General features: G+C 40.8%; 1 protein-coding gene across 6 annotated transcripts in view; it reads right to left on the bottom strand.

Annotated features, from left to right (window-relative positions):
• Positions 1-15,811, bottom strand: part of UBE2F (ubiquitin conjugating enzyme E2 F (putative)) — an 84,990-nt gene that overhangs the window by 26,771 nt on the left and 42,408 nt on the right. For all 6 annotated transcript variants that reach the window (XM_065069153.1, XM_065069155.1, XM_021286589.2 and 3 more), the window contains 2 exons: positions 5,162-5,194; positions 2,782-2,844 (listed from right to left, as the gene is read on the bottom strand). In XM_065069153.1, coding sequence (XP_064925225.1) covers positions 2,782-2,844; positions 5,162-5,194 — 96 coding nt within the window. The remainder of the gene's footprint in view (positions 1-2,781; positions 2,845-5,161; positions 5,195-15,811) is intronic.

The raw sequence follows: 15,811 nt of genomic DNA, 5'->3' as shown, positions 1-15,811 counted from the left end.
TACATTTCAGAACAAGGCTTCTTTCCCAAAAGCTACAACTATGTGCTCTGGTATAGGCGACAGATTTAATGCAAAAATGAAGAGGCCCCTTACGCAGGAAGAGATAACTGACCCTTCTAGCCTGATCTGTAACACAAACATTCACAGCACAACTGTTTTCCAAGAATCAATAATAAGGATTTTAAATCTATGATGTGACTTCTTCCAGCATGTGCAAGGTGGCAGTCATTTTTGGTGACTTAATACCAGACTATGGAGCTCAACAAACTCCAGCCTTGCATTTTCAATAACCAGAGGCAAGCTTCAGATTAGCTGCTAACCTCTCGGGCAGCCACTCTTAGCCTGGATTGCCAGCAAAGGGATCCCAAGATTGGAAATCCGAAATGACATCAGTGAAATACTGAGTCAACTCCTCCAGGAGAACCACAGAAAACAGCTCAAGAAATGTTTGTTTTGGCTGTTACAAGCCTTATAGTCCCACACTGCAAATGACCAAAGGCATTCTCTTATAGTATCTGTTAGATACAAATGTTTGTATATGGAACTATTTGTATATAGATATATTTACACATTTGTTTGTATATACATTGTGCATGCAGGCACTTATATTACATATATACTATTTGTACAGTTAATTCTATTACACATGTAAAAAATATCTCGGGGAAAATTCATGAGCATTCCCATATGATTAATATGATGCACTCCAAGTATTTTATTAAGAGAAAGGACAGGACCACCGCAGTTTGACTTCACAACAAAATGCTTATACACTATATGACATCTATGCCCAAGAGACAAATCCAACCCACACTGCAATTGAATCCTTTGAGGCTAATTGTAAAAGCAGCCGTTTCTCTCCCTTGTATAATTTATTCTCTCCAGAAAGGCATTATTGGTTTTGTCTTGATTTTGCTGTAAGATATACTATGGAAAATCCAGCACTACCTGGTGCTGTCACTATAAATTAAATAGCTAAACTAAATTCAGATAAGCTCAAAAAAAAAAGTTAATATGGCAGAATATGAATATTACAGATGCCTGTGAGAACACTTAGAGTTTACTAAATAAAAAAATGTTTGTTCCAAAAATATTTTTCATTTAGAAGACCGTCAAAAATCCCACTCAATTTCCCTTTCATTTCCTCCATGGCTGCTGTTATCTGAAAAAAAATACCTTTGTGCTATTAGTGTAGCATTTTGAGTGTCCACCTCTCTGTTTTTGAGGGAGGTGTATTTTTAAAACCAGGTAACATTCTTCCTTTATGTGGATTCCCAAGATTTCCAGTTTCTGAATGAGGCTAAGAAATGCAGCATAGCAATTTCTAAGCATGTAATCACTCTATGGGAAGAGGACTTTACTGTCTGTCTGGTCTGAGGTCTATTAATAACAATCTAATAACAATCTACTCGAAGCACTGGCAAGGCTCGCCTACCCCAGCCTCAGCATATCCAACACAAGACTGTACTATTAATAGGACTACGGGAGCATCTCTCCATACAAAACCTTACCCAGACACCAGGCAAACCACTTTCCTTCTGGCAGTTTGAAAAAATCAAGTGCCAAATTCGACACAGCAGTAGGAGTGTAGCCTCATCATTCCCAAAGAGCTACAAATTTTCGTGGCAAGATAGAGTAATTCAGTCTAACAGTGCAAAGAAAATTATTCAGCTTGCTACCTTCACTACGCTGGTTTTGTTTCTCAGGCTGTACCCCTTCTAACTATTTTCAGTGGTTTATGGCTTGGAAGGCTTCCTGGCACTCTTTGACAAAAGCATCTAACAAAACCATTTAAGAAACCCTCTTCCAGAGCAGCTTTCTACTAAATTTTTCGCACCTTAGGCTTATGGTCTCATCCCAGCCCTGTAAACACTAATAAATACCAGAATAGCTACAAGATCTCATTAAACAAAAAATAGCTGGCAAGATGAACTTGTAGTCCTGATATTTCCTCTTGAAAAAATGAGATAAATTAGATGCACTGCCTGAGTGCATTTTCAATGAACTCTTCAAATCAGCGTTTACCTGGAAGCTACCTTCAGTCTTTAAGGTTAACTTCACCAAAGTACTGGATGGGTTTAATCAACATGAGATCTTGAACATACCAAGTGTAACTTTTTTATGCATGAGGTATGCATCTATATAATGTAACATGACACAACTTCGGAGATCCATCAATGGAGAAGTTAGTCTTGTTCACCTCTACCTCCTCGCTCAGTGTCAGCTGAAAGGTACATCTCACAAACGTTTATCAGGCCACTAAGCAATACCAGGTTTTGCTTTGGCCAGTCCAGAACACACAGAAATCAGTAGAAAGAAAATAAAGTTTCCACTCCTATCTTTCAAATGTGACCAGACTTCTCCTGGCTTAACAAAAGCACACAACACGTAAGAGTTGTGAAGAGAAAAGCTGCATTTTGAAAGAGACAGAGAAAGATGAGATACTCAAGTAAATGCGCCAAAATAGTTCACTATTTTGCTGCACGGAACATGTACAACTTCAGAGAAGATCTCAGAAACGAGAAGGAAAAGATCATCTATTTTGGGGATATGACTACATTACGGTCAACAATTCTAGCATATGGTGAATAACACTACTGTGTCGCGTTTACTTTCCCAGATAAAGCACATTTTGTTTGAATAAGTGGTTGCTGATACAATGAGTCACTCGACTGCCTGAAGTACGAGCTCAAATGCTTTAAAAGGACTGACTGGGAATCACCGAGTACAGTACGTGTACTTGTTTAGGAACAACATGTTTTACATAAACTGCTGACTCACTTTGTCACGCAAATGATGCTCTGCAGCCTCAATATTCAAAGGATCGTCAAAATTCAAAAGATCCTGTAAAAGAAACGGAAAACATTAGTGAGTTCCCACTCACTGCATCATCCAAAGAATCCAAAGCCCTAATGGACAAGATAATGAAACAAAGCAAACAAGACCGTCAAGTGTAGTGCCATTTTCCCTCTACCTTGATAGGTATCCCTGCCAAAGGTAAATGCAAATGAATTTGATGATTGCAAATCAAATCACCAGTCAATTAAAGGACAACAGCAGCAAGGCATTCAACCCTATTTGGTGCCACACCACACACAGCCCCGTGACACTTCTCTTTGGTAGTGATACTGAGACAGCTTTAAATCAAATTTTGGAGGAACATTCCAAGCTTCAGGAGGCGCAATTCCTGCTGATTTATGTTCAAGGCTAAAGTAAACCCTTAAAAAACCCCTCAACTAGCATGGTGATAAAGCAGGAAAAGTTTCCTAAATATCACCTCCATAACATTCATTCCCACTATGAAGAAACTACATAATCTGGAGCTTGACAGACAGGAAAGTTTTAGTCCAATGGGAAAAACAGGGCCAAGAAGAAAGGGAGTGCAAAGAGGCCAAGAGCTAAGGGCATGTGGTGGCAGGGAGCAGAAATAGTCAAATCTCAGTTTAATCTCAAGAAATACTAACTTCAGAAGGAGAAAGGGTCTAGGGTTAAAAACAATGGAGATCAAGATTCTTATAGAAGGGGAATCACCATTAAAAATAACACCGAATCACAAAACCCTCTCTTTTGCATGCAGCTCAGATCATTTTCCCCAGTTTAAGGCCAGCCTGTGACAGCAGTGAGATGCCATCATTGGACAAGTGTGAAAGGCTCATGTCACTCTCTGACTCATTGTCAAGCAGCAAACCTCTTGTTTCACTCAAAACAGGACATCAATCCACCTCATTTTCACTCACTTTCTTCAAGAAAACCATAAAAGAATCTGCAAGGCCAGTACGACCCAATTCCAGCTTTTCAAAGCCTAATTATTTATTAGAAGCTGGGTGTGAGGGAAATCTAAGAGGTAAGCTGGGAAGCACAGCTCTTACGAGCTGTGACAAATCCCTGTGGTCGCCAATGCGTGACCATCGCTCTTCGCAGCTGTTTGCCCAGCGGATTATTCCTACACGCTTTTCTGTCTCTGAAGGTACTTCTTTGTACCTCCAGTAGATTTTGCTTTCTTCCAGTTATTTAACATGCAGTGCGAGACTAACTGTGAAATGCAATTACTCTTTGTTGAAAAGGCAAATGCTCTCCAATCTTCTAAATCAATTTACCAAAGAAGTTTTCTCAACAAATCAAGCCTTTGGATGCCAGGAAAGCTGGGAGACTGTAACCAGTCACCGGCATGGTCTGTGCTAGAGGTTTTAGAAACACACCGTGATCCTGGTGACAGCGCTGGCAGCACATTTGCTGCACTGCCCCTCCTCCTGCCAACACTGGTGGAAGGAATTCCTGTCTCTGAAAATAGGCTGGGGCGAGCAAAGCCCACAGCGATGCTCCTCATCCAAAGCTTTTCCCAGCCTCCCCTCTACAACCTGGGGTAGTTGGGATAGTTCTCTCTAGAGCTGATGACAAAACTGGTGACCAAGTTAGTGCCTTTGCTTTCCTCTGACAGCAATGGCTGTGGAAGGGAACCATAATCCTGCACTTCCTAAAAAAGGCAGCTTTTGTACAGTAAAGACTCAGCCTCTCTCTGCTTTTAGGGCAAAAGTAGCTGTTGCATCCCACTTGCCTCTTCCTGCCCTCTCCTCCATTTTCAGGTTGCTCCTGTAATTACGAGGCACAGGTTTCTTGCTCCTGTCAATCTAAGGAAAAGGGGGAAAATGGGATCCTTAAATGAAATTGTATCATTTGTGTAACAAGTTGGGATTTATGCAAATTCTGCAGGGGGTACTGAGGCCCTGGAACAGTCATTTAAGTGTTCAAAACAGGAATGAGGCTGCAGAGCAGTCACTAACTCACAAACATCACTTTCAAAGACCATAACACTAACATAGTTCCTTCTCAGAGTAATGTGAATTTCTAGTTCCTGCAAACCAGTGGAAGGAATTTCATAGTGTGTGGAACATCCCAAGTAACTTGGTATCAAAATATCCCATCATAGACTTGTAACCAAAAGTAAAAACAATGTATGAAAACGCTGGCATTATTTTGCGAGTCTTGCAGTTATACAAACAAAAGCACAAACTGGTTTCATACTTGTACAACATGCACTGAAGCCAAATGAAATAATGAACTTAAGTTCAAGAGGCAACAGACAGGGTTCACATTAGGTGATGCTGAAACCAAACCAGGCAGGAAAAAGGAAAGTGGATATACGAAATATTCATTTACTTACAGTAAATAAAGAGTTTAATCCCCAGACGACATCCTGCAAAGGAAAAGCACAGTCAGTTAGGCATTTCAAGTGTTTTGAACACATCCACATACTTTCTTTTTTCTATTAATCCATGATATTACTGGAAATCAAATCCAGATTAAGGGCGAATTTTTATTAATTTAAATCAAAATACTGAAAAACCTTTCCCGTTTCATGGATGCTTGTTATTTAGAAGTCACAAAAAACCAAATACTGAATATTCAAATACAAGATCAGATCTTTCATTGCGTAGAGGAGCCTTAATCCTATTGCTTCTCTGCACAAAGAAATTAATGGTGTCTTATAAATATTATATCTTAATAGTATATGCCCCCAACTGAAAACCGCACCGCTTAGTTCAAAGGGTGGGTATGAAACTTACTTCAGCAATCCATTCTTAAAATTAAAAGGTTGTCAGACAAATATTTGAAACTGTGTCATAGTATCAGAGAGAAGAGGCTTAAGCGTAGTGTGAGTACAGAGAAATACCATTCTTCTATAACCATATGTCTCAAATCATTTTATTGCCTTTAAGTATCTAAATACAGCTGAATAGAGTGTTTGCAGTTCCTGCAAATGGGAAGTTTCAGGGGAAACTGCCACCAAATGTTCCCTCATTTGGTGCCATCAAATGCAGCTTATTTTGGGGTGGGAATCTCCAGAAGGGTTCTACTAGGACCGATCTCAGAGTCCACATCCTCCCTGACTAGCTTCAAAGACTAAGAAAACACACAAGATCCAAGTGTAACAGAAAGAGACTGAACGGGATCAACCACAAACAACTCCGAGGCTAAGTTCTGCTACCTAGAGGAAAGATTATATTTTTTAGTAACAACATAACTAAGCTATGCAACTGCAAAACCCCATTGATCTCTGGGCACTGGAGTTCACAGCAATTAAGTAAGCTCAGCATTGCAACTCCTGCCCTTACAGCCTGCTAGCAGGTGACCGCCTACCCATGAAAACCACACTGCCTGATTCCCTGTAGCGGGACAAACACTGCACATTAACAGATTAATTGCTAAAATGTATCTGTCACAGTAAATATAAACCCTTAAAGCAAAAACTTCCTAATCACGGCAAAGAATTTCAATAAACAAGCGTATTTTCAGCTTGTTTCCCTGTTCTGGGTGCTCCACTAAGAGTGGTGGACCACAGAAATCCACACCCCTTAAGGACACTATCCAGTCGTGCCTAAATGAAAAAGACATGATGTTAGCATTATCCAGACAACAGCCTCCCACAACTCTGTTTTCCTTCGATCCTGCACAAACAACCTACTCAGTTTATCTGCTTTTAATACTGTCAATCTGCTCAGCAAAGCTGATGTTGTCACTGTGTTCAGTTTCAGCATCTTCTAACAGAGGTTCTGAAATCATCAGGTGTGGCAAAGGCAGCAACTCTTCAAATGTACTCATCACTTTCAATGGCAGCACAGACACACAAACTGCAAAAAAGGTCATACCCAATACACCTAAGAATAGCAGTTGTCCATACATTTTAAGACTATAGTGCTGAGCAGTCATCCCCACTCCCAAACGACCATACTGTATGATAAAATGGACATTTCAAACAACAGATGAAGGCCACTGTTTTACCCTTCATTTGAGTTCTGTGATACTTGTTCACTACGACTGTCACTGAAACAAGGCACAGCAGAAGTTAGCAAAGCATGGTATTAAGGAAACCTGTATTAAGCAATCCCAGAGATTAACAATTTGTTTAGCGCAGTGGTGCTAGAGAAAAAATTAGCCAGAGTCACTGATCAAAGGAAGATTTCAAGGGTGTGGAGAAAATGGAGAGCAGGAATAGGCATGAAGGTCTCAGCCTCCCCTTCATTCTCCTGAGTTCAGGCAGGAGAGGGTGCCCAGCACCAAGTGCATCTGTCACAGAATCATTTCAGTTGGAAGAGACCCTCAGGATCACCGAGTCCAACCATAACCTAACCTACCTCTAGCACTAAACCGTGTCCCTAAGAACCTTGTATAAATGCCTTTTAAACACCTCCAGCAATGGTCCCAGGCAGGGACAGCTAAGAATCCCTGTCCCCACCAGGGAGGGCTCAGAGTCCCCATGTCCCGGCCCCGCTGTGCCCCAGCAAATGCTCTGAGACCCACAGGTCAGGAGCCCTTTCCACTGCTGTCCTCAAAGGCTTCCCTGGCCTTCAGGGAGGCAGACTGAATGTCTTGGGGGCATTAAGAATTTCTTGTGTCTGATTCTAACCCACTGTGTGTTTCCCACAACCTTTGATAATGGGACCTTGCTAAAGCATGGTAATTTGCTTTCTTCCACTTGAATAAGCAGGAATAAACTAACTTTTTAAGGGTTGTCTTTCATCTACACCATGTGACAGCAGACTGTCACTAGAGAACGTGATGGAGAATTACAACTCTGAGCGTCAGAAAACAACCTAAAGAGGTACGAGGAGCTCACGCTAGCACAGTGGGGTCTGTCCATTTCTAAATCCTGCCTGAACACCAAAAACGCATTCACAGGGTTGCAAACTATGCACAACTGTTCAACTACTTACCGGCATAGCTGAAGAGAAACAAACGAAAGAGCAACTCAGTCATATTGACTCTGAAATCCTGAAGAGCTCACCTTCTTTTTACGTTCAACAGCACTACAGCCCCTGATCTCCTAGAGCCTCCCCACCAGGACATGTGCAGTGTCTCCCCAAATAAAACAGCTTCTGCTCCAATTCAAGCAGTGATGAGCTGCACCCTACACAAGTAAATGCTACAACTCAAAACAGAAATGTAAATTATACCAAATTCTTTTCCGACATAATTCCCTAAGCACGTCTTTTTGAAGTTTACCTAAACTGCTCCTGAACTCTGATTTGCTGAACCCAGGTTTTAAGATTTTGGGGCCCTCGATTTATTATTTAATTCAGTCTGGCTTTGCACAGAGTTCTATCAAAATAACTCCACAAAAAATCCCAGCAAAAACCTCTGTAAAGCTGTGAGTTTTCACAGTGCTCTACATTTTCAGAGGCATTCTAGATCTAAATGCATGAAAGGATTATTATTATTATTATTATTATTACTGAATAACTTCAGTGTGAAATTCTTAATATAATTTTGGATCTGTTTCTACCTCTTCAAGTTTCATGATTTGCTGAATTAATTTTATACTCTTGCATGGGTCCATAAAAAATAATGCCAAATTACTACCAGAGGCAAACACTTTGTGTAATGAGTTTGAGGGCAGCCTGGATTTAAATCTGGGTTATTGGGGAAGGGAACTGGGATGGAACAGATGAGCAAGAGTGAAGCAAGTATTTCATATCTGAAAAGCCTGACACTGTTGCACTGCAAAAATAATCACTTTGCATTATTGACTTGAGCAGAGCTGCTTGCTGCATGCAGATAAGCACTTGCCTTAACGCTCGCTACACATTTTCCTGCTGAACTAAAAGGATTCGCAAGCCACCGGAGAACAGATCCTGTCAGATTGAACAGTTAAAAAAACTTCAGGTTTATTTTAACGCAACAAAGCATCATCCTTGGCTATAAACGTTTACTGAACTTCTGGCTTAAATACTCTGAAAGCAGAAGGTTAACTCTATATACAAGAATTTTTACAGGTTATCTTCACATGTAGAAGTGGGGCAGATATTGCCTTAAGACGTTAGCAAGGCACACCTTCCTGCTGCTCCACTTCAGCGTAAGAATCTACTTGCAAAAGGAGAATCAGACATAGGAATCTGCGTGTTCACACGGTGCATACGTGACAAGGCTGTTCTCTTTATAATACTTCTTTTTGTCTACTTTCTTCTACCAACATAACACCGAAGACAGAGGGTACAAGTACACCCACCACTGAGGGGTGATCTCAGAGCAAAACCAAGGGGCCTCTAGTGCTTTTTGTAATGATGCAGCGTGGTTTGCTCAGGATGGACCCTGCAGAAAAGGCTGCAGAATTCCCCACTCTGCTTTATCTGGTTTCTGCTCCAGCTGTGCCCAGACAGCCCTCTCCCTGTCCCCCTGCTCCCCTGGAGACTTTGCATCAGCACATCTGTCACCCATCAGTTCAGACACCTTCATGAGACCATTAAGGGTCTCAGGTGTCCCCCCTGTTATGTTAGTCCAGAGGATTCAAGAATGATACTCAGACTACAGAGCCAGGGTTCCCAAGCAGAGCAGCACCTGGTTAAATCCACAGTGGGTAAGTGGAAGAGGGGGATAACAAAGGAAACACACTCTGCTCCATGGCATTGTCAGCATTTTGAGCTCAAGGATGGGGAAGTCAACACTAACAAGTCAGAAAAGCAACAGACTGTTATAAATAACTCTTTGTAATCGCCTTTTTTCATTCTTGAGTATTTTTGTTTTGCATTGGAGTGAAAAGTTACGTTAAACCCCTGCCCACAGATTTATTTATGGCATGCCAAATGAGGAAAAAAAAAATCTGCCACTACAGCAATGTTTGAAGTTCAAGAACTTCGAATTAAAATACTAAATACAGCTTTTGAAATAGCCTCTCCTGAAGCTGGAAAGTCTCAAAGCATTGCATTTGTAGGAGGTCCTAATTCAGTAAATCACCACATCTTCCCAAGTGGCAGTTCTCACAACCACTTCACAAAAGCAACGCCACTGAAACCACATAGCAGCAGGCATTTAGCTATGCTTGCCGACGTGTGGAAATACCACCACGCAGCACTTCTTTGGAAGAGACAGTAAACACAAAAATTGTAAATTAAGGATTTTCTTTAACAGGCAAAGTGTATTTAGTACATTAATTTAGCAGAGAACAAGCCAGACAAAAGCAGCTAATGAACTTCCAATCAAAGAAACTTCTTTAGAGATCCAAGGAGTGTTTCTGATCTAATAGACTGGTTAAATTAAAGCTCGTTACTAAACATTTTTCTTTTAAACATACAAAAAATTTAACCCATTCAGATCAATGAAAGGAGCAGCAGTCACACAAGCACATGTCTGAAGCTTTTTATTTTCCCCTCACAAACGGAAGCAGTAACTCCAACAAAACAAGTACCAAGCTTTGTGCATCACGGGTTGGAAAAGGGCTTGAAATTACCCAAAAACTCAGCGTGCTATCTGCCTACACATCAGCTCAAGATGGTTTTCCACTTCCGTTCTCCACCTTCTGTTGTCTCTTACAAACAAGCCCAGCTTCTTTCTCTGTCCATTGCAGCCTAGAAAACCAAGCACCCTTCATCCCACCCAGCCCCACCTTGCCTTTCTGCCTCCTTGATACACCTCCACAAACACCTCAGATTTCTCCCCACGGACCGACAACCTGTGTGCAACCACTACAATTTAATAGACTGCACAAAACTTATCATTGGCCCAAGGGGTTAAAAAAAATAAGAGTACGTTTCATGCCAGAGGTGGTAGGCACATTTTAGCTTATGAAAAACCTGCTTCCCTCCTAGGCAGTCTTCTCCCAAACAAAATGTTCTCTTTTACATTTCCTCTCCCTGTCCTGCTCATCCCTAATCTTGCAGGTAACACTGTTAGAGCATCTTACAGAATTCTTGTGGCAGGTAAAACACCATTTCCACTTGGAATAAGGCGACAAAGAGAACATCAGCTTTCTTTAATTGGACGCAAAGGCCATCTCAATGCTCCCGCATCTGCAATCCCAGCTCATGCTTCCCACCCAAACACAACAACACTCTCTTACGTAGAGGGCTTTGGGTAATTTAAATGGCATGAACTGCTCCAGTTAGCAAACACAAAAAAAAGGAGGAAGGCTGGAAAACGATTTCTTCTGTGCTCAAATATCCTAGAGGGGAAAAAAAACCCAGGAACAATTCTAGTCTGTTCCTCTCCCAGACCAAGACAGGAGTGAATTGCCAAGTATGCAGGAGCACTCATCTCAAATCCCTTACTGCTGTTAATGACTCCTTGACATTTGTCCCCAAAGTTACTTCAGAACAAGCAGATTATCTTTTATAAATTGTTCCCAGGGGAATTCTGTGGTAGTTTCTTAAGAAACTACACTACAGTGATTATGAACTCTAAAGCAATCGCCCTCCAGAGACCAGTCTACTCAACTTATTAGAGCTGACGCAAATTGCATATTCAGAAATCAACAGTTAGGGGAAAACAAGCATGGTTTAATTAGACATACTGCACTGTTTTACTGAATCACTCTTTAAAAATGTGCTAGTAGTAACAGCTACTCTATTTAAACAAAGATTTAGCTTTGCCAGAAGCCATTAAAAAGAGAAAAAAGAAAATTTTTGCAAATCTTTTATGAAGCAAAGGTTCATACAAGGCATTGATTCGTATAAGTATTTTCACCAGTCTGGGCATGTACAGAGGGAGAAAAAAAATATCACTCCTTACAAAACTGATAAAGCCAATTTATAAAAGCAAAATACAACACAATGTACCCCTACAGAAAAACTTCCTGAAGCTTATTTTAAGAAAAATAGAGTAATGTCAGATCTACATAGAAGACTGTATTCAGTAGCTTATAACTTCTCTTTACCAAATACTGGGTCTGAAGTTATTTTGTCTGCCGCATATTCAGTTTTCAGAGGCAAAGAAGAAAAAGAAAGAAATGAAAGCAGTAACAATGGCATTTTAAGCACTTTAGAGAGCAAAGGTATGGAAGAAACATAAATCTTTTGCACTGTGCTTTTCTTTGGGTGACTTTACAAAGAGAGACCTGAACTACTGAAAGGTACCTTGTGGTAAAGCCGTGCATTTTGCAACAGCTACAAACACCTATCTAAACTGTGATCAACAAGGACATCCAGAAACCCATTTGATTGTAACAACTAAGTCTCCCTTGCTTGGTTTTTGTCAAACACAGGCAGGCTGTCCCCAGTGCCCATCAGAGCCACCATGGATGGCCCAGCCCTCGTAGGAACCACTAGGGCTTACACAGAGGGCCGGGCACTGGTGAGCAGGTCAGCCCTTGGTTCAGAGCAGCAGTGCCACCTTGAAACAGAATCCCCAACTGTCCCCGTTGCCCCTGGGGTCAGAAAAGTGCTGGTGTATGTGAAATAAACTTCTGGAGAAAGTCAGGCCAGATGTTCTGCTGCAGACGCTTATCATGTGGGCTCTAGCACCAAGCATGGACATAAAGAGCAGGACCAACAAAGTGGATTACCACCCTCCAAGCCACCCCAAAAAGATGGCTGGGAACTACTGGGAGCTCCTACAACAGCCCAAAGTTGTTCTTATATTATGGAAAGAGACAGTGCACACATACTTCCATATTTGCTGACAACCAACAGCCCTCAGATGGTTGTGACTCTTTTGTCTTTCCTCATCTACCCCTTTAGTGATTTAAAACCTCTCTCTTCTGTACCTGCCTCTACCTTCTGCTGCAACTCCCTAAATTAATGTTACATCTGTATTTATCCTCTCATGTTTCACTGCTTCCCCAGAGCTGTCTTGTGCAATGCTGATATCCCCTTCAGTATCCCAGAATATACAAGGAGGTGTGCAGCTCAGGCCCTGAGGAAGGGCCACTGCAAACACGTGTTGTAAGAGGGTCCAAAGCTTCTTGAGCACCAGGATCCAGGGGCAGGATCAGGCAGTGATTGATCTCGTAACTGCTAACAAGGATCAGGAGAACCAGAGGACACCACCACAGCAGATAGAAGAGGAAGACCCTGCTCTCAAGCCTCACGCCAACTGTGAGCTGGGGAGGGGTTGACACAAACCACCTCATTAGAGAGGATCTGAAACAGATCTTTAGTTGGGAGCACACGATAAAGCTTCTTGCTCATCAGTTATCCACACCCTGGGATCATTACAGAAGAGAAACTGGAGGATACTAGAAAATACTCCTCCTATCCTGCAGAAAATCCCTTCAAGGACACATGCAGGGACATCCTGTCAGCCTGCTCCTCATCCTGGCTAGCATTAGCAACCCCCTTGCACTTCTCCACTTCTGATTTCTGTTTTTCTGAACGCATCTATAGGGTGGCTAGGGAGTAAAGCTTTCAGGAGAATTAAGTTAGAAAGATTATATATATATATATATATATTTATATATTGTGTGTGTGTGTGTATTTGAGAGAGAGAATGGTCTTGCTCTCTTTAGCAGCAGCACTGTGGGTTCTGCTCCTGCAGCACTGGCAAGAACAGAATAAAGCTTTGAAGGAATCTGTGTTATCTGCAACATAAAGCAGTTTGCAGCAGATCAATGCCCACATCTTCAGGGACACACAATGGCCAACAGGCTTGCTTTCCTCTCCTTGGTAGATTCCTTTGATCAAAACTCACAGTGCTCACCTCACACCCTTTCAGCAAATAAAGAATAAGTCTTCATGGAATAAAGGGTGAGAGATAACACTTGTGTGCATAGCAGTGCAAGAGGCACAGACACATTGCCTGAAACAACCTCCACCTGGCTCAATTCCTGTAAGACATCAGCAAAGACAGGTGAAGGCACACTGCCTGAAAAAACAGATATTCTGCCTAATGTAGCTTTTGAAGACTGTATGCAGTCTTATAGACTGTATTTGGAGCCCGTATGCAGTGAAGGACTGTAAGCACACATGGGACAATTTGTTTCTCCCCAGTTTCCAGGGGGTCTATACTGGTGTACAGCAGGAGGAGGCAGACACCTTGCCAGAGTTCACCTCCCCTTTGAGATAACACAATTGCTCAGGTGCTCAGTTTTGTGACCTTGGTGATCACAAGCAAGAAGAGCCCAGGAGATAAATGTAAAATTCACAACAGATCAAGAATCGCCTTGGTGAGCTATGCTTGACTTCCCAGCAATTTCTCTTCCTGCACAACTTGTGCTCTTTGCCACTGCCATAAAGCCTTCAGGTTTCTTCTTTTGATGACTTACTCCTCCCCACTTTACCAGGGTGGAGGACACACATACTCCATCCAGGAAGGCAGCTTTTACAAGCACATGCTTTGACAAAGTCCCATTCCAAAAAGGATTTGAATAAACCAATAGCAGAACAATGTTACCATAATGCTGGCTGAAAAAAACAAACCAACCCTATCAGCAGCAAGAATTAAAAAGAACAACACAGAACACACAGTTTTACTTTTATCCATTCAACCTGAAGACAGTGACAGTTATTGTCTGTTTAAAATATTCCTCTACGCTGATTACATATAATTTTGACAGCATCCCACCTGTTTTCATTAAGACAATGAATGAAATTTTTGTGCTTATATTGACGCTTTTTTAAAACCACTCAGATTTATGCTTAAACGTCAAGGCAAAGGTAACTGGAAAATTAAGTCAAGACCCTGTGAATTTCTTCTCCAAGCAATTACAGTTTGACATTTACATGATTTCAAATAAAGTAATTTCACTGTCTGAAGACAACAGCAGATCCAAGGCAACAAATAAGGCATATTTTCCCATTTAGTCTTAAATGCTAATTTAAAAAGCAAGCCTCTTTTGGATAAACTCCAAATAGCAATAGTTTATTTTAAACAAGTCTGAATTCCTTTTACATTAGATTAGCTAACAAAACAGTTATTTCTTAACATAGTATCTGAAGTTATGGAAAGAAATTCCTGGAAAAAAAAAATATTGTTTTCCTATAGGTGGATATAAAAAGCTGTCTGCATATCTATAGCTTAAGACTATCTTGATGCTTTCCATTCCCACTCCTGTGTCTCCAGACAGCAGTAACATGAAAATGACAAAAGACAGCTCTTTAAAATAGCTCACCAAATATTCTTTGTGAACATTCACCATGCTTTTTAAAATAATGGTCTTAACATTACTATGTTCAGCCCTCCAGAGTCAGAGTTGCACAAGTGTGCTTTGATTATTTTTATGGTTCATAAATCAGTCACTGACAAATTTCCAGTTGTAGTTTGTTAGAGATAATTGCAGAAGGAACAGCTTGACTTTTAGAACCAATTAAGCAATCACAATACACAGATCCACTTCTTCCTTTATTTTTTAAAATCAATCACCCGAGATAATTTTATAGCAAAGTGAAAACAAGCATTTGAGAGAAAGCTGATGAGCACTAGGGAGGCCTATATTAACTAGGCAGATGATAGTCATGGCAAATAAGGTACAGGGAAGTGCATGTTGAGGACTAAAACAGGAGATATTGAAGCACTTTTGAGTTTGAAATTAGAAGTACTGAGGAGGAAGAAGCAGGGTATTGGAGCAACAGCAATAGTGTTATTTCATAGGAGGTATTTAAAAGCTGGTATCTTTAGTGACATAAAAACCTGAGAAGAGAATGGAATGCAAACCACCTATTTGCTTTCCACCTGGAAAAATACAGTTTTGATCATCAGACCTAAAAGCAGGAGAAAAGTGAGCTCAGTCTGAGCTGAGGTACAAAGTAACTTTAGCAGTTCTTTATGAATATTCTGTTTTAGAAAGAAGTATGCAATAAAATGCTGCAGAACATAACAGAATGGAGACAGAAAGGAAAATAAGCTCCTGTTGCTAACTCACAGCTAGCTATAAAGAAGTGAAAGATTATACAAAGATCAGTTAAAAAGCTTTGTATCAGGTTTTTACACAAGCCATAAACAAATTGCTACCAGAAATTATCTAAGAATTTAGGATTCAGGAGTGCTTCTATGGATAAAGAAAACATTTACAACCACATCAACAGTTATTAAAAAAGTATATCTAGATTGTTTTAAAACATTATTCTAAACAACGATCTATTTCAGAGTTAAAGCCCAACTTTCTTCA

The sequence above is a fragment of the Columba livia genome, chromosome 7, assembly GCF_036013475.1.
Source record: "Columba livia isolate bColLiv1 breed racing homer chromosome 7, bColLiv1.pat.W.v2, whole genome shotgun sequence".
Taxonomy (NCBI): domain Eukaryota; kingdom Metazoa; phylum Chordata; class Aves; order Columbiformes; family Columbidae; genus Columba; species Columba livia.
The sequence above is the reverse complement of the archived record's forward strand: the minus strand, read 5'-3'. Positions and strand labels throughout refer to the sequence as shown.